The 21888-nt window shown below is 41.5% G+C and overlaps 1 protein-coding gene across 1 annotated transcript; it reads left to right on the top strand.

The window, feature by feature from the left end:
• The first annotated feature begins 16503 nt into the window (after window positions 1-16503).
• On the top strand, window positions 16504-20649 carry C3H12orf76 (chromosome 3 C12orf76 homolog). The gene is made up of 2 exons (XM_077795588.1): window positions 16504-16646; window positions 19374-20649. Exons 1-2 carry the CDS (start codon window positions 16514-16516, stop codon window positions 19457-19459), a joined length of 219 nt encoding a protein of 72 aa, XP_077651714.1. The 5' UTR covers window positions 16504-16513; the 3' UTR covers window positions 19460-20649.
• Window positions 20650-21888: the final 1239 nt, after the last annotated feature.

Here is a 21888-nt window from a genome sequence, read left to right as displayed (position 1 = left end):
CTTCTGGCGAGGGGGCGTGGCCGCCCAGCCGTCTGGCCCTGATTGGCTTAGGCAGGCTTGGGGGCGGGGCCCTACGGGGCCGACGACTTCCACGCCTGTGTCTTTTGCTGCGGTGCTGGGGCAGGAACCCGGGCTCTCCCGCCTGCTGGGCACGCGCTCCACCACTGAGAGGCTTCGCTAGCCCTGCGCGCGTGTCTCTCTCGAGTGGTCTCTGCGAGGAGGCGGCGAGGGGCTCCTCAGCAGGGACTTCTGTGAGGTGCAGTCGACCGACACTTTTCAACGTGGTGGGCGGGGCTGTCTGTCGCTGGAGGTGTTCACGGGACGCATCGTCCTGTGCGCGGAGGAATGAAGACTCCCTTTCCCCAAGTCCCTGTCTAATGATCCTGATGGACTGGAGAGAAAGTGTCAGGGCCCAAGTAGGAGAAGGCGGAGGTTTGTCCGCCCTGGAACCGGCCTCCCAGGGCGGCCCCTGGGGATCCCAGTTCAGGTCTTAGGGCAGGTGCGTAACTCATTGAGCCCAAGGATTCCACGTGTCTGCTAATCCTTTGATCTGAGAATCTGAAAAGGATGAACTCACATTCGAGTCGGACAAATAGTGCTCCCTTTCAACAGGTGAATGTTTTCTTCATAAAGAAGTTTGTGCAGTATTTAAATTTGAGAAACTGCAGACACTGTTTCATATTTTATGAGTGATTGATGTTAGGATACGTGGTCACGGAAAATGATAGTTTTCTGATTGCATTCAAGTGTGCATGTAATTTCTGCTAGTTTTTGAGATGGCTACAAACCATAAAAATAGTTGTTTAAAAGAGTGTAGAGGGGCTGGGGTTGTGGCTCAGAGGTAGAGCATTCGCCTAGCATGCGTGAGGCACTGGGTTCAATTCTGAGCATCACATAAAATAAAATAAAGATATTGTGACTACCTATAACTAAAAAATAAATATTAAAAAGAGTGTAGAAAAAAGCAGAACAATATTATATGTTCCATTTCTATGAGATACCTGGAATACACAACTTTTATAGAGGCAAAAAGTAGATCAGAGGTCCCTGGGGGCTGGGGACAGAAGACGTGGACTGTCCAACAGCTATGGAGTTTCTGTTTGGGATGATGAAAACATTCTGGAAAGGAGGTCGTGATCACACAATGTTGTGAATGTACTTAATGCCACTGATGTGTACATTTGCAAATACTTAAAATGGTAAAATTTATATTAAGGACATTTTACCACAATAACAAAAGAAAAATTATCTGGTCAACATAATTTTGAGATTATATAAGAGATAAACTTTTTAAAGGGCTCAGAAAGGTTAAAAATAAAGGGATGTTGTAGCTGGGCACAGTGGCATGCACCTGTCATCCCAGCTACTTGGGGCAAGAGGAGGACAAGAGGATCCCTTGAACCCAGGAATTAGAGGCCATCCTCAGCAATATAGTAAGATCCCCGGCTCAAAAAAAAAACAAAGAAAGAATAAATAAAGAGATGCAAAACTGTGGAATAAGCAGATACAAGACAAAATGTAGCTGGTGTAGTTGTAGGAATGTCAAATAGCTAAGTGAGTAGAGTGCTTGCCTTGCCTGCACCAGGCTCTGGGTTCAATCCCCCTGCACCACAAAATAAATAAATAAATAAATAAATAAATAAATAAATAAATAAATAAAATAAGGAGTAACAACCATTAATAAAAACAAAAGCAGAATAATAATCCCCCCTTATCTATAAAGAATATTTCCCCAAGAGGATGCCATAAATCTCAGATACTGTTGAACCCTATGTATACTATGACTTTTCCTATATATACATACCTAAATTAGGTTCAATTTAAAAATGAGGCATAGTAAGAAATTAACCATAATAACTTACCTAAGAAACCCCAGAATATGAATTTTTTTTTCTTTCCTTATTGAGAACTTTCACCTTTTAACTTAAAGAAGCACTTTGTGACTTCTCTTTGGTATGTCCAAATTGTCAGCGTCCTTACTCTTGTGCTTTGGGGCCATTATTAAGTAAAATGAGGGTTACTTGAACACAAGCACTGAGATGCCTCCATAGTTCATCTGATAATTGAAATGGCTACTTGGTAGGTGGTATAATAAACAGTGTAGATTCATATCCTTTTCAAAGGAATGATTTATGTCCTGGTCAGGGCAGAGCAGGATGGCATAAGATTTTATCACATACTCAAAATAGCATTTATTTCTGGAATTTGGTACATAATATTTTTAGACCCTGGTTGAGCTCAGGCAATTGAAATCTTGGAAAGCAAAACCAAGAATAAAATGAGACTACGTAATGTATCTTCATTAAAGAAATTTTGGAATGAAAATAAGTATAAGGTATAAGAATGAAAAAAGTATAAGAAATCTCTGTATAAAGACAAACACTGTTAACATGTTCACAAGTATTTTTTTAATATTTTCCTTTTTTGTTTCCCTAGTAGGAAATAACTGTTTTTTGTATTCCAGTACCAAATTAATAACATATGATAATGATAGAGAAATTTGGACAATGTTGAAGAGTAAAAAAGAGGAAATAGAAACCAGCCTGATATCTAGAGATAATCCTATTATTTCAGATATATTCTTCCAGATGTTTTGATGCACACAAAAAAATACAAATTTAGTATAAGTGGGATCATATGAAGAAGATGTGGAAAACAAGGAACACTTTTATACTGTTAGTAGGACTGTAAATTCATGCAACCACTATGGAAATTGGTATGGAGGCTCATCAAAAGACCAGGGATGAAACCACCATATAACCCCTATATATACCACTTAGTTCTAAAGAATTAAAGTCATCAGGGCTGGGGTTGTGGCTCAGTGGTAAAGCGCTTGCCTAGCTCATGCAAGGACCTGGGTTCGATCCTCAGCACCACATAAAAATAAATAAATAAAAATAAAGGTATTGTGTCCAACTACAACTAAAAAATAAATTAAAAAAGAATTAAAGTCATGATGCTACACTGATACACGCATATTCATCTTTATAGCAGCACAATTCACAATAGCCAAATATGGAACCAGCCTAGGTGTCTAACAATGAAAGATGGATTAAGAAAATGTCATATATATATATATATATATATATATATATATACACACACACACACATATATATGCACATGTATATATATACACATATGTATATAGGCATATATATATATATATATATATATACACACACACACACACACACACACATGTACACACAAAGGAGATTTACTCAGCCATAAAGAAGAGTGAAATTATGTCATTTGGAGAAAAATGGGTGGAATTGACAGCAGTATGTTACATTAAATAAGCCAAACTCAGAAAGTCAAGGGTTATATGTTTTCTCTCATATGTGGAAGCCAGAGAGAAAAAAGGAAAAGAAAGGTGCCGCAGTCCGGCTGAAGCATTTTGATGAAGCAAGGAATGGGAAGCTAGTGCACAGTCATATGAAGACATCTGTTGACAAAAAGTTACTAATTTATCAATTCTGTCATTACCTGAAACTAAAGGTCCTGGAAGATTAGTATGAGCTCCTATGTGTCCTATGAAACATGGGTATTTTCACATTAGCACTGCCTTCTGTAAATTATGAAATAATTCAATTAACTCTTGTGATGAAGTATACCCAATAACTGAAGTTTCAATAGTTTTGGTAACTCCGACTGCATATAAGCTGTCAGAATAAATATTAATAGGCTCATTTGAAAAGTAATTTAAGGCACAAATCAGAGCTTGAAGCTCTGCTCTTTGGCCAGAAGTATAAGAAGTTTGTATTACCTTTGTGTGAACACGACTATAAAAACCTGCTTTACCTGAGCTAGAACCATCAGTGAACACCGATAAAGCTTCATCTATAGGATGTGCACGTACAATCTTTGGAAAAATAAGTGACGTTAATGATGCAAATTGGATAATCTTATCACGAGGATAATGGCTATCTATCTGGCCAGGAAAATCAGCAAAAGCTATCTTCCATGAGCTAGAAGTTTGAAAAAGCCAATTAGTCTGTTGAACAGAAAATGGAATAATTATGATATCAGGCTCAGATCCAATTAATTGTAAAATCCTAGTTCTACCTTTAATTACTAATTGAGCTATAGAATCATGAAAAGGAATTAATGTTTTTTGAGGGGAGTGGGATAAATAAATCCACTCAATAACTCCTAATCTTTGCCATATGGCTCCTGTTGGGGTATGCTCAGTTGGAAATATTAATAAATACACTATTTCTTTAGGATCAACTCTAGTAAGCTGTGCATTTTTAATTGCATATTCAACCCTCCTTAAAGTTGTTTTAGCTTCTAAGGTTAGCTGAAGTGGAGAGGTTGGAGAAGGATTTCCTTGTAATATCTGAAATAAAGGACTTAACTCAGAAGTAGTTAGTTTTAAGGATGGCCTCAGCCAATTAATATCTCCTAATAGCTTTTGAAAATCATTAAGGGTATGTAACTCCTTAACTCTTATCTGAAGATTTTGAGGACAGATTGTACGTCCTTGAATTATCTGACCTAGATATTGAAAAGAAGGTACCTTTTGAATTTTTTGAGGAGCGATGCATAAACCCATTGCTGTAAGCGAAGCCTCTAACTGAGTAAAAATTTCTGAAAATACCTCTGGATTAGCATGAGCCAATAATATATCATCCATAGAATGAATAATATACGCATCAGGAAAGCTATTTCTTATGGGATCTATCGCCTGGTTGACATATTTTTGGCACAGGGTAGGACTATTACGCATTCCCTGGGGGAGTACTTTCCAGCAATATCTTTTAACAGGTTCTTTAAAATTAATTGCTGGAACAATGAAGGCAAATCTTTCACAATCTCCAGGATGTAACCTTATAGAGAAAAAACAGTCTTTTAAATCTATTACCATCAAGCTATAGTCTAAAGGGATGGCTGTGGGGGAGGGAAGTCCTGGCTATAATGATCCCATAGGCCGAATTGCATGATTTATTGCCCTTAAATCCTGTAGCAATCTCCAATTTCCTGACTTTTTCTTAATAACAAAAATAGGTGTGTTCCCAGGACTAAGTGTTGGTTCTATGTGACCAGCCTTAAGTTGTTCCTCAACTAACCTATGAATTATTTTAAGTTTTTCCCCTGAGATGGGCCACTGAGAAATCCATATAGGCTTCTCTGTGAGCCAGGTGATTCTTTCAGCTATCTTAGGAATTGGGGAAGTACTCAGGGCCCCTAGTAAAAATTTTGGCTTGGAGCATTTACTAATCTTTGTCGTGGAGACTGGTTTGTAAACAGATACTCTCCCTGAAGGGTCTCCTTATCATCTCCAGGAAAATACCTCTGATTAACTTCCTCAACTGACCTTATAGAATTTGGAGTAACTAATAACAATCCCATTTTGGCTAAAATATCCCTTCCCCATAGGTTAGCTGGTAAAGACTCTAACACATAAGGCTTAAAGACTCCACTGTTTCCATCGGAATCTTCCCAACGGAGATAGTTGGCACTTTGCGCAGGCTGTGAAATCTGTCCTATTCCCTCTAGATTAGCTGGTGCTACATGTAAGGGCCAGTTCCTAGGCCAGAATCTACTAGAAAAGACCGAGATGTCAGCTCCTGTGTCTAGAATCCCTAGGAACTTTTTATTATTAATTTTAAGTTCTAATAAAGGGCATTCTTGTCACACTAACTGCAACCAGTACACTCTGTCCAGTGGTTTAGAAACTGAATTTTCTAGTGGGCGTTTCTCTGAATCACAGGGCAATAAAATCAATTGGGCAAATGCATCCTTTGGAGTGAGCCTTAGGGCATAATTGGACCTTGCAGTAACATTTAATTGTCCTTTAAAATTTGAATCTATCACACCAGGTATCACCTCAATGGCTCCCTTTAAATTATTACGTCCCAAAATTAAACCTATAGTATTATCAGGAAGCGGCCCAAAAATCCCAGTAGGGATTTGTTTTGGTCCTGATTCAGGATTCAATTCAACTGTCATTGAAGGTCCTAAGAAAACTGTCTGCGATCTCTGTTGCGGTAAAAATCGCAGGCTGTCCTGGTCGGCGCCAGTGACGTCACACTGTGCGACCTCTCCTCTAATTCCCCGTATTGTTGCTTGGCCCGGGGAGGGGCCGACCAGAAGTTTTTTGCCCTCCCGCTAGGAGGAAATGACGGCGAGAAGGCGGGCTGATTCTCGCCATCTTGATCCGCCACGTGGGGTTGAGTCCTGCAATATGTATTATCATCAGTAGATGGAGCCCTGAACTTAAAATTGCACATGCGACATTTGCGCACAAAATGGTTATTTTTCCCCGCAAACATAGCATCTCCCGTGGGGCTTTCGTAGGAAATCTTGAGGCTTTAACGTTTCTTTTAGTGCCGCAGCTAGGGCTACTGTCTGCAAATGGGTAGAGTCTATGTCAGAACATAAGCGGATAAACTCAGAAACTGTCCCTTTTTTACGGTGTGGCCTAACAACGTCCTGAAAATACTTATTCGCATTTTCAAGTGCCAATTGCGTAACAATAAACTCACATGCCCCCGGGTCTCCGATCGACCTGTTTGTGGTCTGGTACAATCGAGCTGTGAAATCTGAGTACAGTTCACTTGCACCTTGCCTGATTTGGGTAAGAACTAAATTGGATTGGTCTTTAGAGACAATCTGCTTCCAGGCACATTTCGCACAATCAGTTATTTGATCGTATATTACAAATTCATAATTTAACTGTCTTTCTAAATCAGCAAATTCACATGTTCCTAAAAACATTTCTACCGGCGTCTGTAAATTTTGTCTTCTATTTCTTTCTGCCTGTTCAGTACAAAAATCAGTCCAATAAGTACGCCAAAGTAAGAAATATCCTCCACTCAAACAAGATCTAGCTAAGGAAATCCAATCACTAGGCAGGAGGGTCTGGGAGCAAATATTACCTATCAGGCTCTGTACAAAAGGCGTATTCGGACCATATGTCTCACATGCACTTTTTAGTTCCTTAATGGTTTTAAATGGGATTACAGCATGAACCCTAACCCTCTGATCTTGCTCATTAACTTGCTCAAAAACTGGAAAAAGTTTAAAACCGCTAGTATCTTCCCCAGCTTCCTGTGCTTTCTTAATACCTCGCTGGAACTGGGTAAGAAAAGTCATTGTTAATTCAGAGTACCTGTTAAATTTTGTCCTTTTAGCAGGTAATGGCCAAATTCAAATAGCCTGGGCAGGCAGTGTTAAACACAGCCTGTTAAAATTTCTCTGTAAGTCCTGAATTTCAACGTCTGATTCTTCTCCCTCGGACTGCGAGTCATGGGTAGACTCTGCACTGTCGCCATTTTGAAATTGGGCTTCTAAGCCACGTGGTGGAGAAGAACTCTGTGCCCCTCTAAGAATCTCTTCCGGATTTTCCTCTCCAGGAAGATCGTCTATCTCTTCTGGAGGACCTTCTAGGACTGCGGAGGTTTCTCCTCTATGACCTTCTTCTCTATAATCTCCCTGTGGGCTAGCCTGATCCTGCAAGTTTAAAGTCACATTCTTAATCTTTGGTTTAGCCCCTAGAGCCTTTGTTTTTAAACGGTTCAAGGGAAAGGGAATTAACTTAGCCTCAGGTGGATTTTCCATTTGAATAGACCTAATAGCTCTTTGAATGCCTTTTAATAGGTCTTCAGGGGGCCACGAACTCTGCCCCATATATTCGAAAAGACAAACTTCCAGAGCCGTCCAAGTTTTCTGAATATTTTCTATGCCTCCAGGTAATTCATTAGAAAGACAAACTTTTTGTAACTTCCTTCCTAGTTTCTCCCAAGTAAGTAAATTTAGAGACTCTTGTTCACAAAACCAAGGGCAAAATTCGCCTGCAGTCTTTAAGAATTGTAATAACTGAGCTTTCTTTATCTGTTTTCCTTTCTGATTAATTATAGTGTCTAAAATAGTCAGATACATTTCCTTATCCATAGAAGTTGAATTTCCCATTTTAATTAATTTAACGTCTCTTTCCTTCAATATCTCCAGGTACATTTGTGACCCAAATTGTCACCACTTCCTTTATCTTTATAGCGCGCTCCCACTCAATCTAGCTAATCTAGAATGCCCCACGTTGGGCGCCAAATTCCACCATGCGACCAGCGCACTGGTTTCATTAAAGAGGTTCTTGGCATAAAGTTAGCTAGTGAGATCGTAATAAAACACACAGACTCAGTTACCTTTTTCTATGACCAGGTCCGAGACGGCTCCCCCTCTGGCTCCCACCTCAAACCACCCGGTAGGGCAGCAAGGATTACTCAGGGCTAGAAGGAGAGAGAGAGAGGGAGCATGCCAGGGAGTAGCCTTTTATTGGGGAACAAGAAATTCAGGGGAGAATTCCATCCAATGAAGGTTGAGGAGGGCAGCACTCCAAGGTCAGGGTCAGTGATTGGCCCCCGGGGTCAGTGGTCAGTCACACCCCCCACATGGACAGGCTCTCACACCAGGAGAGGGTCGGGAAAGCTCTGACACAGTTTAGCCAGAGCACCTCAGACCCAAACCGGGAGTTTCCCAGTCACGTGTGAGAATGGCTCCCCACACCTGGGTTTCCATCAACACATGCCCTAACTGCTCTTGGTTCCACTGGGGTGCCTTCTTCCCTTAGTAATTTACTTCTCACCCCTTCCATATTTTTATCACAAAGACAATACAATACACCAAGACAAAACAAGACACAAACATACTGTATCAATCCTCTCCATTTTCTCGAAATGGCCATTTTTCCTCTCCCCCTATCTGCCTAGGGACGAGCAGATTTGCTCCTGTCTTATCTATGGACGGGCAGCTTTTTTTCGTCACTTACCCCCAAATGTCCCAGGGCTCCCCGTACGGGCCACCATCTGCCGCAGTCCGGCTACAGCAAACTAACCGGGGGGTGACGAGAAACTTGTGTAGATTGATACAGCAGGAGTGGGAGCCGTTTATTGTAGGACAACAGAGGTATTTATACATTCCATACAGCTTATCTTAATTAACATAAACTAGATACATCAGTCAACCAATAAGGAATCTCCACACTTAATGGCTCGCTGGCATTACTTCACAAACCACTCCCTCTGGCAAAATGCCAGGCGCCATCCAGACTTGTTTACAGACTCTAACATTTGCCAGGCACCATCCTGACTTGTTTACAGACCCTAACAGAAAGGTAGGCAGAAATCTTATGAAAATTAAAGAGAGATAGGTAGAGTAGGGGGAAAGGACCAGGAGGAAGAGATGGAAAGGGGGAATAGTGGGGAGTGATATTGGCCAGATTATATTGTTATATTGTGTGCATGGTGACTATGTAACAACAAACCCCAATAATTATACCATTATGTACAATTGTAATGCACCAATTAAAAAAAGATGGAAAAAATAAATTAGGGGCTGGGGTTGTGGCTCAGCGGTAGAGAGCTCACCTTGAACATGCTGGGCCCTGGGTTCCATCCTCAGCACCACATAAAAATAAATAAACGAAATAGAGATATTGTGTCCAACTACAACTAAAAAATAAATGTTAATAGGATCCTATTTCAGTGTACTAGAGCAGGCATAGAAAAACACTACATGGGGCTGGGGATGTGGCTCAAGTGCTTGCCTGGCATGCGTGTGGCCCGGGTTTGATCCTCAGCACCACATACAAACAAACATGTTGTGTCCGCCAAAAACTAGAAAATAAATATTGAAAAATTCTCTCTCTCTCTCTCTCTCTCTCTCTCTCCCTCTCTCTCTCTTAAAGAAAAACACTACATGATCTCACTTATAAATGTAATCTAAAAAAATCAGACTTATAAGAGTAAAATGGTAGTTACTGGTGGAGAAGATGTTGGTAAAAGACAAAACTTTAATTAGGAGGAATAGTTTGCCACTGATCATTGCCTTGATATTAGAGAAAGAATTCAAAATTTGAAAGGACAGTAACTGGAGAGCCTGTTGCTTGAGTAAATTCCAGCAGTGACTTACCGACCTTAGTACTCAACCCCTAGCTAGTACTCAACCCCTAGCACCCAGATTTGTGTCTGAGGTCACAGAAGACAAACCAGGGTTCAAAGTCCGACTGGGTCTAACTGACTCCTTTCCCCAGAAGGAGAAATAGGAACCCTGGTGCTTGAGCCAAAGGACTGAGTGAGACAGAGAGAGGTGAACCCCACAACCACACCGTAACCTTGACCTCCCTCCTGCCATGTCCAGGCCACTCCAGTAAGCTGTATCTCTCTTTCAACTGGCTTTGCCAAATTTTTAGACTCAAAGGAGTGTGAAGCCCAGCACTGTTGACATAGAACAGAAGACACCCTTAGTCTCTGTTAGTATGTACAAACAGATGCATAACCTTACTCCAAACCTCCGGTTCTCAGTAGAGGATGTGCATAGTTAACCCAGCAGTGAGTTTCTGGCGGGGCAACATTTACACCAGGCATGAGTATCATCTCATTTATCCCTTACAGCATCCTTCCCAAGCAGGATCTGTGGTTATATCCATTTTAGAGAAAAGAAAACCAAGTCCCAGAGAAGTCAAGTCACCTTGTCAGAAAGTAACAGGGTAAGTACTTGAAGTTCACTTTCTAACATCTCAGCTCTGGATTCCATGTTTATAACCACTTCGTTCTAAATATTGCTTAGGGCAGTGTAGGGTAGAGAAAGAGGAAAATACTTTCTAAAAGGAAAATTTGAAGCATGTAGTAATGAAATTGATGGTGTCCGGCAGCTTTCCAGACCCTGGAATAGATACAGAAAAACTGTAACTTCAAGACACATAATCCAGCGGGTGATCACTTGCTTGCCAATTCCTGATGCATGTCAAATATCTCATTTAACTCCTCAAGTCTGGGATTTAATGTATCCTTTAGTCACTCCTTCAGTGAAGGAGTCAACTCTATTCATCATGATCTTGAGGCAAAGACAGTACCGGACACATCCTCTAAGGAAATTCTGAATGCCCAGCAGGAGCAAAAATCAGCGTAATTTTTGATGTGTTCCAAGTAGCTGTGCTCAAGTGACTAAGGACAAAAGTTGCTGAGCTGATGGTTTTAAAATTAGGATGTTGATGTAACTAAATTCGACCCTGTTACAGACCAAAAGAGCATAAATGTGGTTCTTTCTGAGGGGAAAAAATGGAAAAAGACAATCTTAGTTACCAATTAAGAAGGCAAATGGTTCAGAAAAGTATAGCTGCTTCCCTGCTGTTAATGTAGGTGAAAATACACAGCTTGCAGCTATAATTTAAATATAGAACATCTTTAAAAGCCAGTGTCTTCTCATCCTCTGACACTCTGTATCCAGGGTTTTAACATTTTTAAAATATGAAGACAAGTACCTGATGCATCCTCTAAGGAACTACTCAACACCCAGCAACATCAGAAATCAGGGTAATTTCTTCAAATACCGTTGCCCTTGACCCGCCGTCTCCATGGGCATGAATGAGCCTTTTCACACAAAGGACACGAGGGCTGTATGGAATTCTGATTCATGTCAGCTGGTGGTACAAGGGATACCTAAATGCAGTATGGAAAACTAAGGACGTGAGAAGGAGGGATTGAAAGCGAGGATGATCGAGTCCTCCTTCAGGCAAAGCAAAAGGACAATAGTTGAAGCAGCGATTTCCTTTGATGAGATGGTTCAACTCAAGTTTTTACAACTCTCTCATGTCAGGATCTTTTTGGGTGAAAATCAGAGCCACCCAATCAACTAATAAGCTAAAGCAAAAACTAAATTGATTGGCTCATGTGACTTCAATGCCTGGCCCAAGAGTGTGAGGCTAGATGCTCAGTGTCATCAGACTTTGTGCCATGTTATCTTCTGATCCCTTGTACCTCTTTGCTTCTGTATTGGCTCAATGGGTGGCAAAGATGGCCCTTAACAACTTAGGCAGAAAAAATATCCTCCTCAAGAGCTGTGGAAAAAGGCCTAGAGATACCTCTCATGGGTCCAACTTTGGTCACATGTTCTGTCCTGAACCAATGCTGCAGTCAGAGGGATGGAAAATGCAGGTTGGCCAGGTGCAGATCATATGCACACCCCCAGAGCAAAGGCATGAGGACCCCATAGGCTGGGAGGAAGGGGTGCTTTCCCACTGGTCACCAGCTATAGCTGGAGGAAGAGGGAACAGGTTCCGGGCATCCAAAACCTGACAGCGTCAGCTCTGTGGTGATGATGAGATGTCTGGAGCTTTCTCTAGCACCACTGAGCTTTCTCCTGGTGGTCACTTGTTGCCCAGTACTCCTTCTGTATCTTCTCCTGGCTCCTGGTGGTATCTTCAACATTCCTAAGGCTGAAGTTCATTCTGAAGGTGACTCACCCCACATACAGACACAATCTCCCCCTTTCACTCCCTAAAGCACTCTTAATCTAAGGTGTTGTACATAATCCCCTTTTACCAAACTTTTGGGGTTAAGATGGATTTGGAATTATAACAGCATAGGAAGCCACAGAAACCCAGATACCAGGTATCACTGACTGTCCATCCTGTGAGCCTCCTGATATCTTGATGCTGGATTTGGCCTCCTCCCTTCTCTTCTCCCATCTCTGATATCATCCTCTCTCAAGGCCCTCACCACATGTCTCTTATTATATACCAGGTAAAAATCAGTATTACACACAATAAAAATGTGGAATAATTTAGCTGTCTTTAACTTTCTGTTCCAGACTGTGTTCTGGGCTTTGCCTTTATAACTGAAAAATCTGCTAAAAGTATTTTCCTATGGGCTGGGGCTGTAACTCGGTGGCAGAGCATTTGCCTAGCATGCATGAGGCACTGGGTTCGACCCTCAGCACCACATAAAAAATAAATTATTTAATAAATAAAGGTAGCATGTCCATCTACAACAAAAAATATTTTTTAAAAAACTATTTTTCTAAGCCACAGTTACAAACCATTTCTTTCCTAAGTTAAAATTGGCACCTCTGAAGTAACTCAAATCCATAAAGAAATACCATTCCATACCCAATATGATGGCTATAACTTGAGAAGAAAAAAATAAAAACAAGTCTTGACAAAGGATATGGAGAAACTGGAACACACATGCATTGCTGGAGGGAGTGTAAAGTGCTACAGTCACTGTGGAAAACAGAAGTTGAGATATAGAACTACCACATGACCAGCAATTCCACTCCTGGGTATATATTTCAAAGAATTGAAAACAGGGGCTCTAACAGATATTTATATGCCAGCGCTCACTGCAGCATCATTCACAGTAACCACCCAAGGGCCCATTAGTAGTTGAATGGATAAACAAGATACGTATGTGCACATAGCAGAATAATATTTAGCCACAAAAGGAGCGAACCTTTTACATATGCAACAACATGAATGGACCTTGAAAACATGCTTAGTGAAATATGCCAATCATAGAAGAATGAATATATATGATACCACTTATACAAAGCACTGAGAATAGTCAAATTCATAGACACAGAAAAAGAAGTTTCTAGAGATTGAGGGTAAGGAGGAAGAGTTATTGTTTAATAGAGGGTTTTTCTTGGCAATAATGAAAGGTTTTAGGTCTAGATAGTGGTGATAGTCACACAGCGTTGTGAATGTATTTCATGTATTTGATGCCATTGAATTGTTTGCTTACAACTAATGAAAATGTAATGTTTTATATATTTATTTAACATTAACTAATTAATTAATTGGAAGCTACCACATGACCAGATTCTCCATTTTTTCTTTTGTTTCTATAGAAAAAAAACTATAAATGGGAGTATGTCTCCTGAAATGTTGTAACCTGAATATAAGTCCCTCAGTCTGTAGTCATGCAATTATTCATTGCACAAGAGTTTATTGAGCACCTACTGTGTGTAAAACACATGCCAGCTTGAACATGGGAAGAGAAGGGTAGAGAGGTGAGTGAGTCCTAGATTATGCTCTGAAGGTAGGGTCGCCAGATTGAGCAAATAAAAAATATGGAATATGTTACCCCATGCAAATCTTTGGGATGTACCTTTACTAAACGTTTTTTATTGTTTATCTGAATTTCAAATATGGATGTCCTGCAACCCTGATAGAGGGAATTTATTGTCCAGTTAGGGAGATAAGGGTTGTTCTGAAATCACCAAAATGCAAGGTATAATGAACCAAGCATCAAAAGATCAAGAGCGATGAGAATTTTGTAGCCAAGATTATTATATTTAATTCTGAGTGGTCCACTCTGTTGGCAGTGTGCAAACATATGTGAAGTTCATAAGTGGAGAAAACAGGCTGTTTTTTAAAATATATTATGCTTATATTTTTAATATCTTTATTTTATTTATTTATTTCTCTATTTCTATGTGGTGCTGAGGATGGAACTCAGGGGCTCACACGTGCTAGGCGAGTGCTCTACTGCTGTGCCACAGCCACAGCCACAGCCACAGCCACAGCCACAGCCCCTCCTTCAACCCTTTTTGACAAACATGTTTCTCTTTTACTTCCTCAACATTATTGCTTCACATCCACTCAACACATATTTGAAGATATGCTGTATTGTAGGCATTGCTCTGGCACTGAGGACAGAGTAGTGAACCCGATGTTGTCTCTCCCTTTGTGGGGTTCAGAGGTAAGAGAGGTAGACAATGACAACAGAAAAAAATGAGAGAATAAAATGCAGACAGTGGTGAAAACTAGACAGAGTGACTGCAGGGCTTTGAGGTTTGAGGCATGGGCACCCTAAGGAGTGCTTCAGGCAGAGGCCTGCTGGGTACAGTTCTCAAGAAAGAGCACTGTAAGTAAATCACACTGCATGACTTTTCTGTTCCCACCTCAACATTTTTGAGGTGGGAACAGAAAGGTCATGCAGTGTGCTTCCATATAACACATTTTCTTTAAACAACTGCTTATCCTCCTATGTCTCTTTTGCACATCCTTTAATTGAAGGGAATTTGAGAAATAGTTCAATGATGGGCAGCACACGAAAGAAAAGAAATCGAGGCATCTCAATAAGACACAAACTATTTGACTACATGACTTCTAGGGTCCATTCCAAACCCAGTTTTCTAAGGCATATTTCCCCAAACAAACAAACAAAAATGAGAGCTAACATGTAAGCCACTTACACTGTGTGATGTCAACTACAAGCATTTTCTTAATTCAGTCCTCTAACAGAGGTCAATTCTCTTATCATCCTCATTTTCTAGATACAGGCACTGAGGCTCAGAGAGGTGAGCACTGTGCTCACTTAACTACTAATGCTTAGGTGTTACTCTGCTCCACGACTTGCTTCTACTTTTAAACACATTAGAACCCAGCATGAAATAACTGAGCTGCCAGGAAACATCCCAAAGAAGTTAAAGAGGGTCCTAATCTTGTCTAAAGAGAACCATTCTCCATCCTCCTCTCAGACGGAGGTTCTTTTAGTGCCCTACATTCCACCAGTTCCCAGGACCAGATCTCACAAAGCTATTCCACCAGTCTGATGGGAATTGCCTCCCTGATGTGTAAATTCAGTACCCTGTTGTTTATTTCTCTTTATAGCATCCATTGCCATTTTGAATTATATAATTCTCTTTGTGATCCTTGATGATCTGCCTTCCTAACTAGACTAAAAGTTACATCAGGACACGGAAGTGGTAAGCACTTAATTTTTCTTTTCGGTACTAGGGATTAAACCCAGGGCCCTGTTGCATGCTAGGCAAATGCTCTACCACTGAGCTACATTCCCAATCCAGTTTTAAAATAAATATATAAATGAAGACCTGTGATATCTCATGCATTTGGGTGTAACTAGTTAGAGTTGGCAGAACGCTTTCCATTATCTTTTTTGCATGGCTTGTGTTTTGTGAGGTAGATAGTACTAATCCTACCACAAGTCAAGCCTGAACAATGACAGGAGACAGTGTGTGAACTGGAAAAGCCTCCAGTTTGAGAATGTATAATAACGGGGTCAAGTTCTAGCGCTGCCACTTACAATATGTAGCCTTGGGGCAAACACTGTACGCGCAGTGTCTGCGTTTGTTCAGCAAACATCCATTGCACATCCTGTGCTACTCTTCTCTCTGCGATAGAGCAGTGAGCAAGAACAAAACCTCTGCCTCCTGGACTTTACATTCTAGAGTGGATGGCAGGAATATCACAAAATGTACATCAAGTGTAAAAGGTAAATGGTGGTGAGTTTAAGGACTCTGGGGATGAAAGAAGGAGGGTAGGAGTGTGCATTCTGAGGCAGAGGGAGGGTTGCAGAGTTAGCTAAGGACTCCCTCAGGTGGCATCTGTAAAATGGGAACTCTATTTTTCAGGTCTGGTGGAGATTTAGTAAGAAAAGGCATGGATTGGTACACACACAGACTTCCATTCAGAATGGACCTAAGAGACTCTTGCAGCCCAACGCACGAGGCGACGTGGGTCCCGGAGGATCGGTAAAGACAGTGGAATGATGCCGGGAACGGTAGATTGATCCGTGCGGAAAATTTGCCTGGGCGGAACGTTAATCCATAGGGAACCCTTGCAGGTTGGGAACAGTAGCCTGGAGGTACTGTCACCCTAGCAACGACACGCGCCGGGCGGATGCAGGCAGCGGAAAGCGGGCCGCGGCTCGAAGCAAGGGCGGGACTTACGGCGGAAGTGGCCTCTTTACCACTAGTGCCGCGGAAGATGCTGCGTTCGGTGTGGCTGTGGCTGGGTCTGGGCCTGTGCAGCCTCTTGCTGGGGCAGGCGAAGGCCCCAAGCCCAGTGGAGCCGTCGGAGCGGAGCCGGCCGTATGCGGTGCTGCGCGGACAGAACCTAGGTGAGCAGCCGCGGGCGACAGGCGGTGGGTCGCACTTCCGCTTCTGCAGCTTCCGTCCACAGGAACCTGCCACACAGGGTGGGAGGTGCGTGAGGGCCCCGGGGCAGGTGGGGGCTCTCAGGAGCCTCGAGACCCTGTCTCCGAAGGCCTGATGCTCAGCACAAGGCCCGGTAACTTGTTATTTTCCCGGAATATGCTGGTTGTGCCTAAATGAACCGGAATCGACAACAGCCTGCGTCCCAGCCTGAGCCCCCTCCTGTGTGGTTGCGAGGGCTAGGCAACGAGGCGCGTCCTAAACCCCTGAGCACCCTGCGGGATTTCTTAGCCTGGACACTACTGACATGTTGGATCAAAAGATTCTTTCTCAGGTGGAGGGAGCTACCCTGAACACTGTAGGTTGTTTAGCAATACCCCCACCCTTTACCCTGTGGATGCCAATAGCCCACCCTGTTTAGATCATCGAAACGTTTCCAGTGGTTACCAGTGACCTCTGGGTGAACATCCCCAGCGCTGAGACTAGTGCTGTAGATCAGCACTCCTCGGAGGATGGTCTGCAATCTAGGTTATCTTCAAAGAGATGACTGCAGAAATTGAGTGTTTCAGAACTTAACACCGTGATGTTGTAACATCCCAGCAAGTGGAGACCAGTTCTAGGTATCTCTGACCTGAAACGCTTCGCAGGTGAAGGGAGTTGTAGGTCTGGGCCATAAAGCATAAAAACTAGTCCTTTACCATTGGTAGTACCAGAAACATGGCCCTAGACAATCCTGTGCAGTGGGTATTTTTACCTAATTTTACAGACAAGGAAAAGACACAGAGGTTGGATGACTTGTGTAAGCTTATGTAGCTTATAAACATACATGGAAACCCAAACCTGTGCCATGTTGCTGATCTTTACAATAGTAACAGTGCTTATTATATGTCCAGCAGTTTGTTGAGCACTTTTTTATTTGGCCCTCAACCTTTTTAAGTGGGTGTCATTTGTCCCATTTGATGGATGCAGAAAACCATGCTCCCTTATGGGAACTGACCATAAGAATGGAGTGAAATAGTCTAATAGGTTCTGTCTGGAGCTGCCAGTCAGATAACTGATTACATGGAAAGTGCAGAGAGAGGTGGTGAGCAGGAGAATCAATCAAGCCCCAGATGGATCAGTAGTTGTCCCAATGGACATTGTATACCTCACAACACATGCTTTTAAGCTGTTTTTAATTTATTTTAAGTAGATTTCCATCCCCCATTCCAATCCTCAGAATTTCTGATTGGAGTTTAAATTTTTTAGATACCTTCTAAATTCAAGAAAATGGCTTGAGCAGAATAAGACGGTTTTGAATCTAATTACAGTCGGAATTTTAGGAACTTGGTATTCAAGACTTTTGAAAATTGAGACAGGTGTTTAGGAAACAAGGGCTATTTGAGATATGACATTTAGCTCACATAAGATTTAGATTTTGTTTAATAAAGACATTAAAGTTACTTGTGACCTTTTGGAGTTACGGCACACTGTCTTTGTCATCTCTTCCACCCTTCTTCTTTCCCTCACTCACCTAAAAAGATGACCTTCCCATGCAATAATTGGGTTAAGTGTGGATGATGATGGGGCACTGGGGGAAATACTCTGAAGTTACTGTTTCGAAGAAAACTGGTGAAATGTTGGTTTTCCAGAGGAACAGTAACTTGATTGGAAAACAACCATGGTTAGGCCCCAGCTGGAATTTGAGTTGGGCCCACTTACTTACAAGCACATATAAATATACTTGCTTATTAATGGTAATAGCATTTTGAATGCTTCCTAAGATCTCTGTTATTGAAACACGGTTGCACATCACTGCTGCTGTTGAGTAAACCCTCTGGCAGGTGACTGGTTAATATTTTAAAGCACAGGTCCTTATCATCCTGTACCAGCAAAGCTCAACTTGAGTAAATCGTTGTAGATCCCACTTCTCACCTGAGCACCTTGAAAATTTTAGTTGTGAACTTTATTCTCAAAAACATAATAGGTTTGTGCAGTTGGTTAATTGCTTCTTTGGTGAGAAGATCCTGGTCAAGACAATATTAAGAGACTGAAATATTTTATTCTTTACTGAATTTCCAGGTCTTACTAGTGGCTTTCCAGACATAGTTGGGCTCCCTGCACCTGTTACCTGTCTGTAGTCAGATGGTTCTCCACACAGCAGCAAGAGGGATCTTTTCCCCAGCAAAATCAGAGCATGTCTCCCTTCGCCTTCAGTCCTCCTGAAGCTCCTCTTTAAATTTTGGGGGGGGAGTCCTTATTTTCTTCATGGGCTCCAGGGCCCTATGTAAACTGGCTTCAGCCTTCCTGTCTGGCCTCTTTCCTTTCTCTCTTTACTCCTTCATATTTGTCTCCTTTTCTTCTGGCCCTTCTCTGATCCTTGGGAGGGCAATGCTCTCCCTGCAGAGCTGCACACAGCTGCTCCTTCCTGTTATCAGGGGCTCAGCTTGTGTGTCACCTTTGAGCTTCCTCCTCTACCTTACCTGCTGTTGCCCACCATCCCATCACCTTCACAGCACGGTTTTCTTCACAGCTTATCAAGGTATGTGAAAGGCTTTTACTTATGTCTCACAGCACAAGGGTTTCTTCACAGCTCTCTCCCCTCCTCCTGGCACAGTGCCTGGCAGTAAGTGGCATTTGAAAAATCATAGTCAACAAATGCATGAATTGCAGAATCTGTGTGCCCTTAGGAGTAACATATTTTCTCTTTGCAGTGTTGATGGGAACCATTTTCAGCATCCTGCTGGTGACCGTCATCCTTATGGCATTTTGTGTCTACAAGCCCATTCGGCGTCGATAACAGCCAAGAAGCGAGTTCCGCCACAAACTTTTGGGAACAGGATAAGTTGTGTTGCACATGGGCCAATGGAGAAGTTGGAATCAGAACTTTTCTATTTGGAAATGACCTTTGGTCATTTGGTAAAAGCTAAATGGTTTAGAAAAAAAATCTACTAGTGATTTTTTTCCCCTAACATCCTAATGCAAGTAATTTGGCTGCTGAGCTGCTTCTTGATGTTTCTTTTTATGTCTGACTGTACTTGTAAAAGACCTGATGCTCCAAGGTTCAGGGCAAAGATGGAGTATTCGCAAGAAAGAAAACATGGTAACCCTGTACCCATAAGAACCACACTGGAAAGGACTAACCATTAATGCTTGAAATAGTAGTAAAGAGGAAGGCTTAACCTGTAAAGACACTGCGTGCACTAGAGCCATCTGCTCACAGCAGATTAAGAATCACAATTTTCATTATACTGAGTTGACTTAGAATGCCCTGGTTGCAAAGCAGTGTCCACTGTAGGGAACTTGAGCCTGTGACTCTCTACCTGCATCCAACTCTGTATGTGGATGTCCCCCAATGAAGTCAGGGTCGCATCAGGTAGGCCTATTACTGTATGCACCCTTGGCATAGAAAGCTCTGGGATTGGACTGGAAGTGTTTAGCTGGACCCTCAGGAAAAGAACTCCATCCTGTTCAGACACAGTGACCCCTTTGTTTAGTACTTAAGTCTTTCCAGCCCTAAAACTTGTGTTAGCTTTTCAGATGGGGAACCGAGACTCAGCAGGAGGGTTACCCTGTTCAGCCCTGGGTATGGGGGGGCTCAACCAAGAAGTACATTTCCACTGTGGGCTGCTGTGTGTTTACATAAATTCAATCTCAGTTTTGAAAATGCTGAGATTAGTTAGTTTGCACTGCTGGTAAACTGGATTTTTTTACCCCTGTTGAAATGATACTTCCACACTTATAGACTGGTTATTAGTATTTATTTTAAAGGTGCTAGATTTAATTTTGTTATGAAGTTGAAATGCTTATCTTGTGCTTTATTTAGCACAGCACTGATATTTTCTTTTTTCAACAACCTACACTTAATGTGAAATAACTGATGAGGCATACTGTAACAATGAGACCTAAGGACTTTGTTTAACCTTGTAACATTGAGCCATTGAGATGTTCTTTGTTCTGTACTTTTGAGCAAACTGTCAATTAAAATGAAAGCCAAACCCTATGTGCTGTTTTACTCTTGGTAATTATTTCCCAAGTGTTAAAGTGCAGGTAGGGGTGTGTGTGGGTGGGTGTGGGTGTGTTTGTATGAACCTGATTTCTTAAGGAAGCACTGAGAAGTAGAATTTTAAATTCATGTGAAACAACTTATTGCCACTAGACAAAGGTACTAATTTTAAAAAACTGAACCATGTACTTCAGGGTCAAGATTTAACAGTTCTCACCTTTTTGGTTTTGATTTCTACTTTGACTGACTGTACAGGTACTTAGAAGGTATTTTTAATGTTCAAATGTATGCGTTTTACCGAGGATTTAAAATTCAAACTTTATGACTTTGTGGTTAGAAAATGTGATCTGAATACTGCTAATTTCTTGGAAAAAAATTGATTTAGGTTTCTGATCTCCGTGGTGACCTTAGGAAAATTAATTCTAATATTCTGTATCTGTTAGATCAAGTTTATTTACAGCCTTTTGCTTTATGTTATCTTAGTGGGGTTTTTCCCTTAATGTTTATTTATTTATTCATTATTTTTATGTGGTGCAGTATTGATGGAAATTCAAAGTCCAACCTTGACCTATGTCTAGAAATAGGTAGGCATGGGTTAAGACTGACGTCCAGTCGAGAAAAGTATAATACACGAATAGTACCCAAGAGTCCTCAGACCTCAATCAGCACTGAAAGGCTTCTGAATCTCAACTTTTAAGAAGTTTATTTAGTGTTTGCTAACATTTTCTATTGGTGCAGGCTTACCAAGGGTTCATCTGGCTACACAGGTAGTATTCTGAGAATGGTTTAGTTATGTGGTCTAGGGTTGACAATACCTCCAGAGATGAAGACTAGGGAAGTAATCTGTTTGAAAGTACTAGTTGGCTAGTCTTGATTGCATAAAAGTCAAAAACCCAGGGCCTCACACATGCTAGGTGAGCGCTCTCCCTGAGCCACAACCCCAGCCCTTATCTTAGTGGATTTTTTAATTCATTTCATCTACTTAATCTATCGATCACCAAGAAAGATTTTAAAGTATCACAAAATGGAAGTCCATTTTTTTAAATTTTCCTTTGATTAACCAATTAATGCCTACTTTATGCATTTGAGACTGTGTTTCAGTAAATGTAATAATCTTAAAGAAAAAAAAGGAAAGTAGGCCATAATCAACTCTCAGGCTGGATCCAGGTAAGGCTTGGATTCTTGTCCCATCTCCAATTATAAACAGACTTAACCTCTCTAGA

The sequence above is a fragment of the Urocitellus parryii genome, chromosome 3, assembly GCF_045843805.1.
Source record: "Urocitellus parryii isolate mUroPar1 chromosome 3, mUroPar1.hap1, whole genome shotgun sequence".
NCBI classification, from domain to species: domain Eukaryota; kingdom Metazoa; phylum Chordata; class Mammalia; order Rodentia; family Sciuridae; genus Urocitellus; species Urocitellus parryii.
This window is presented reverse-complemented; position numbering and strand designations above follow the sequence as displayed.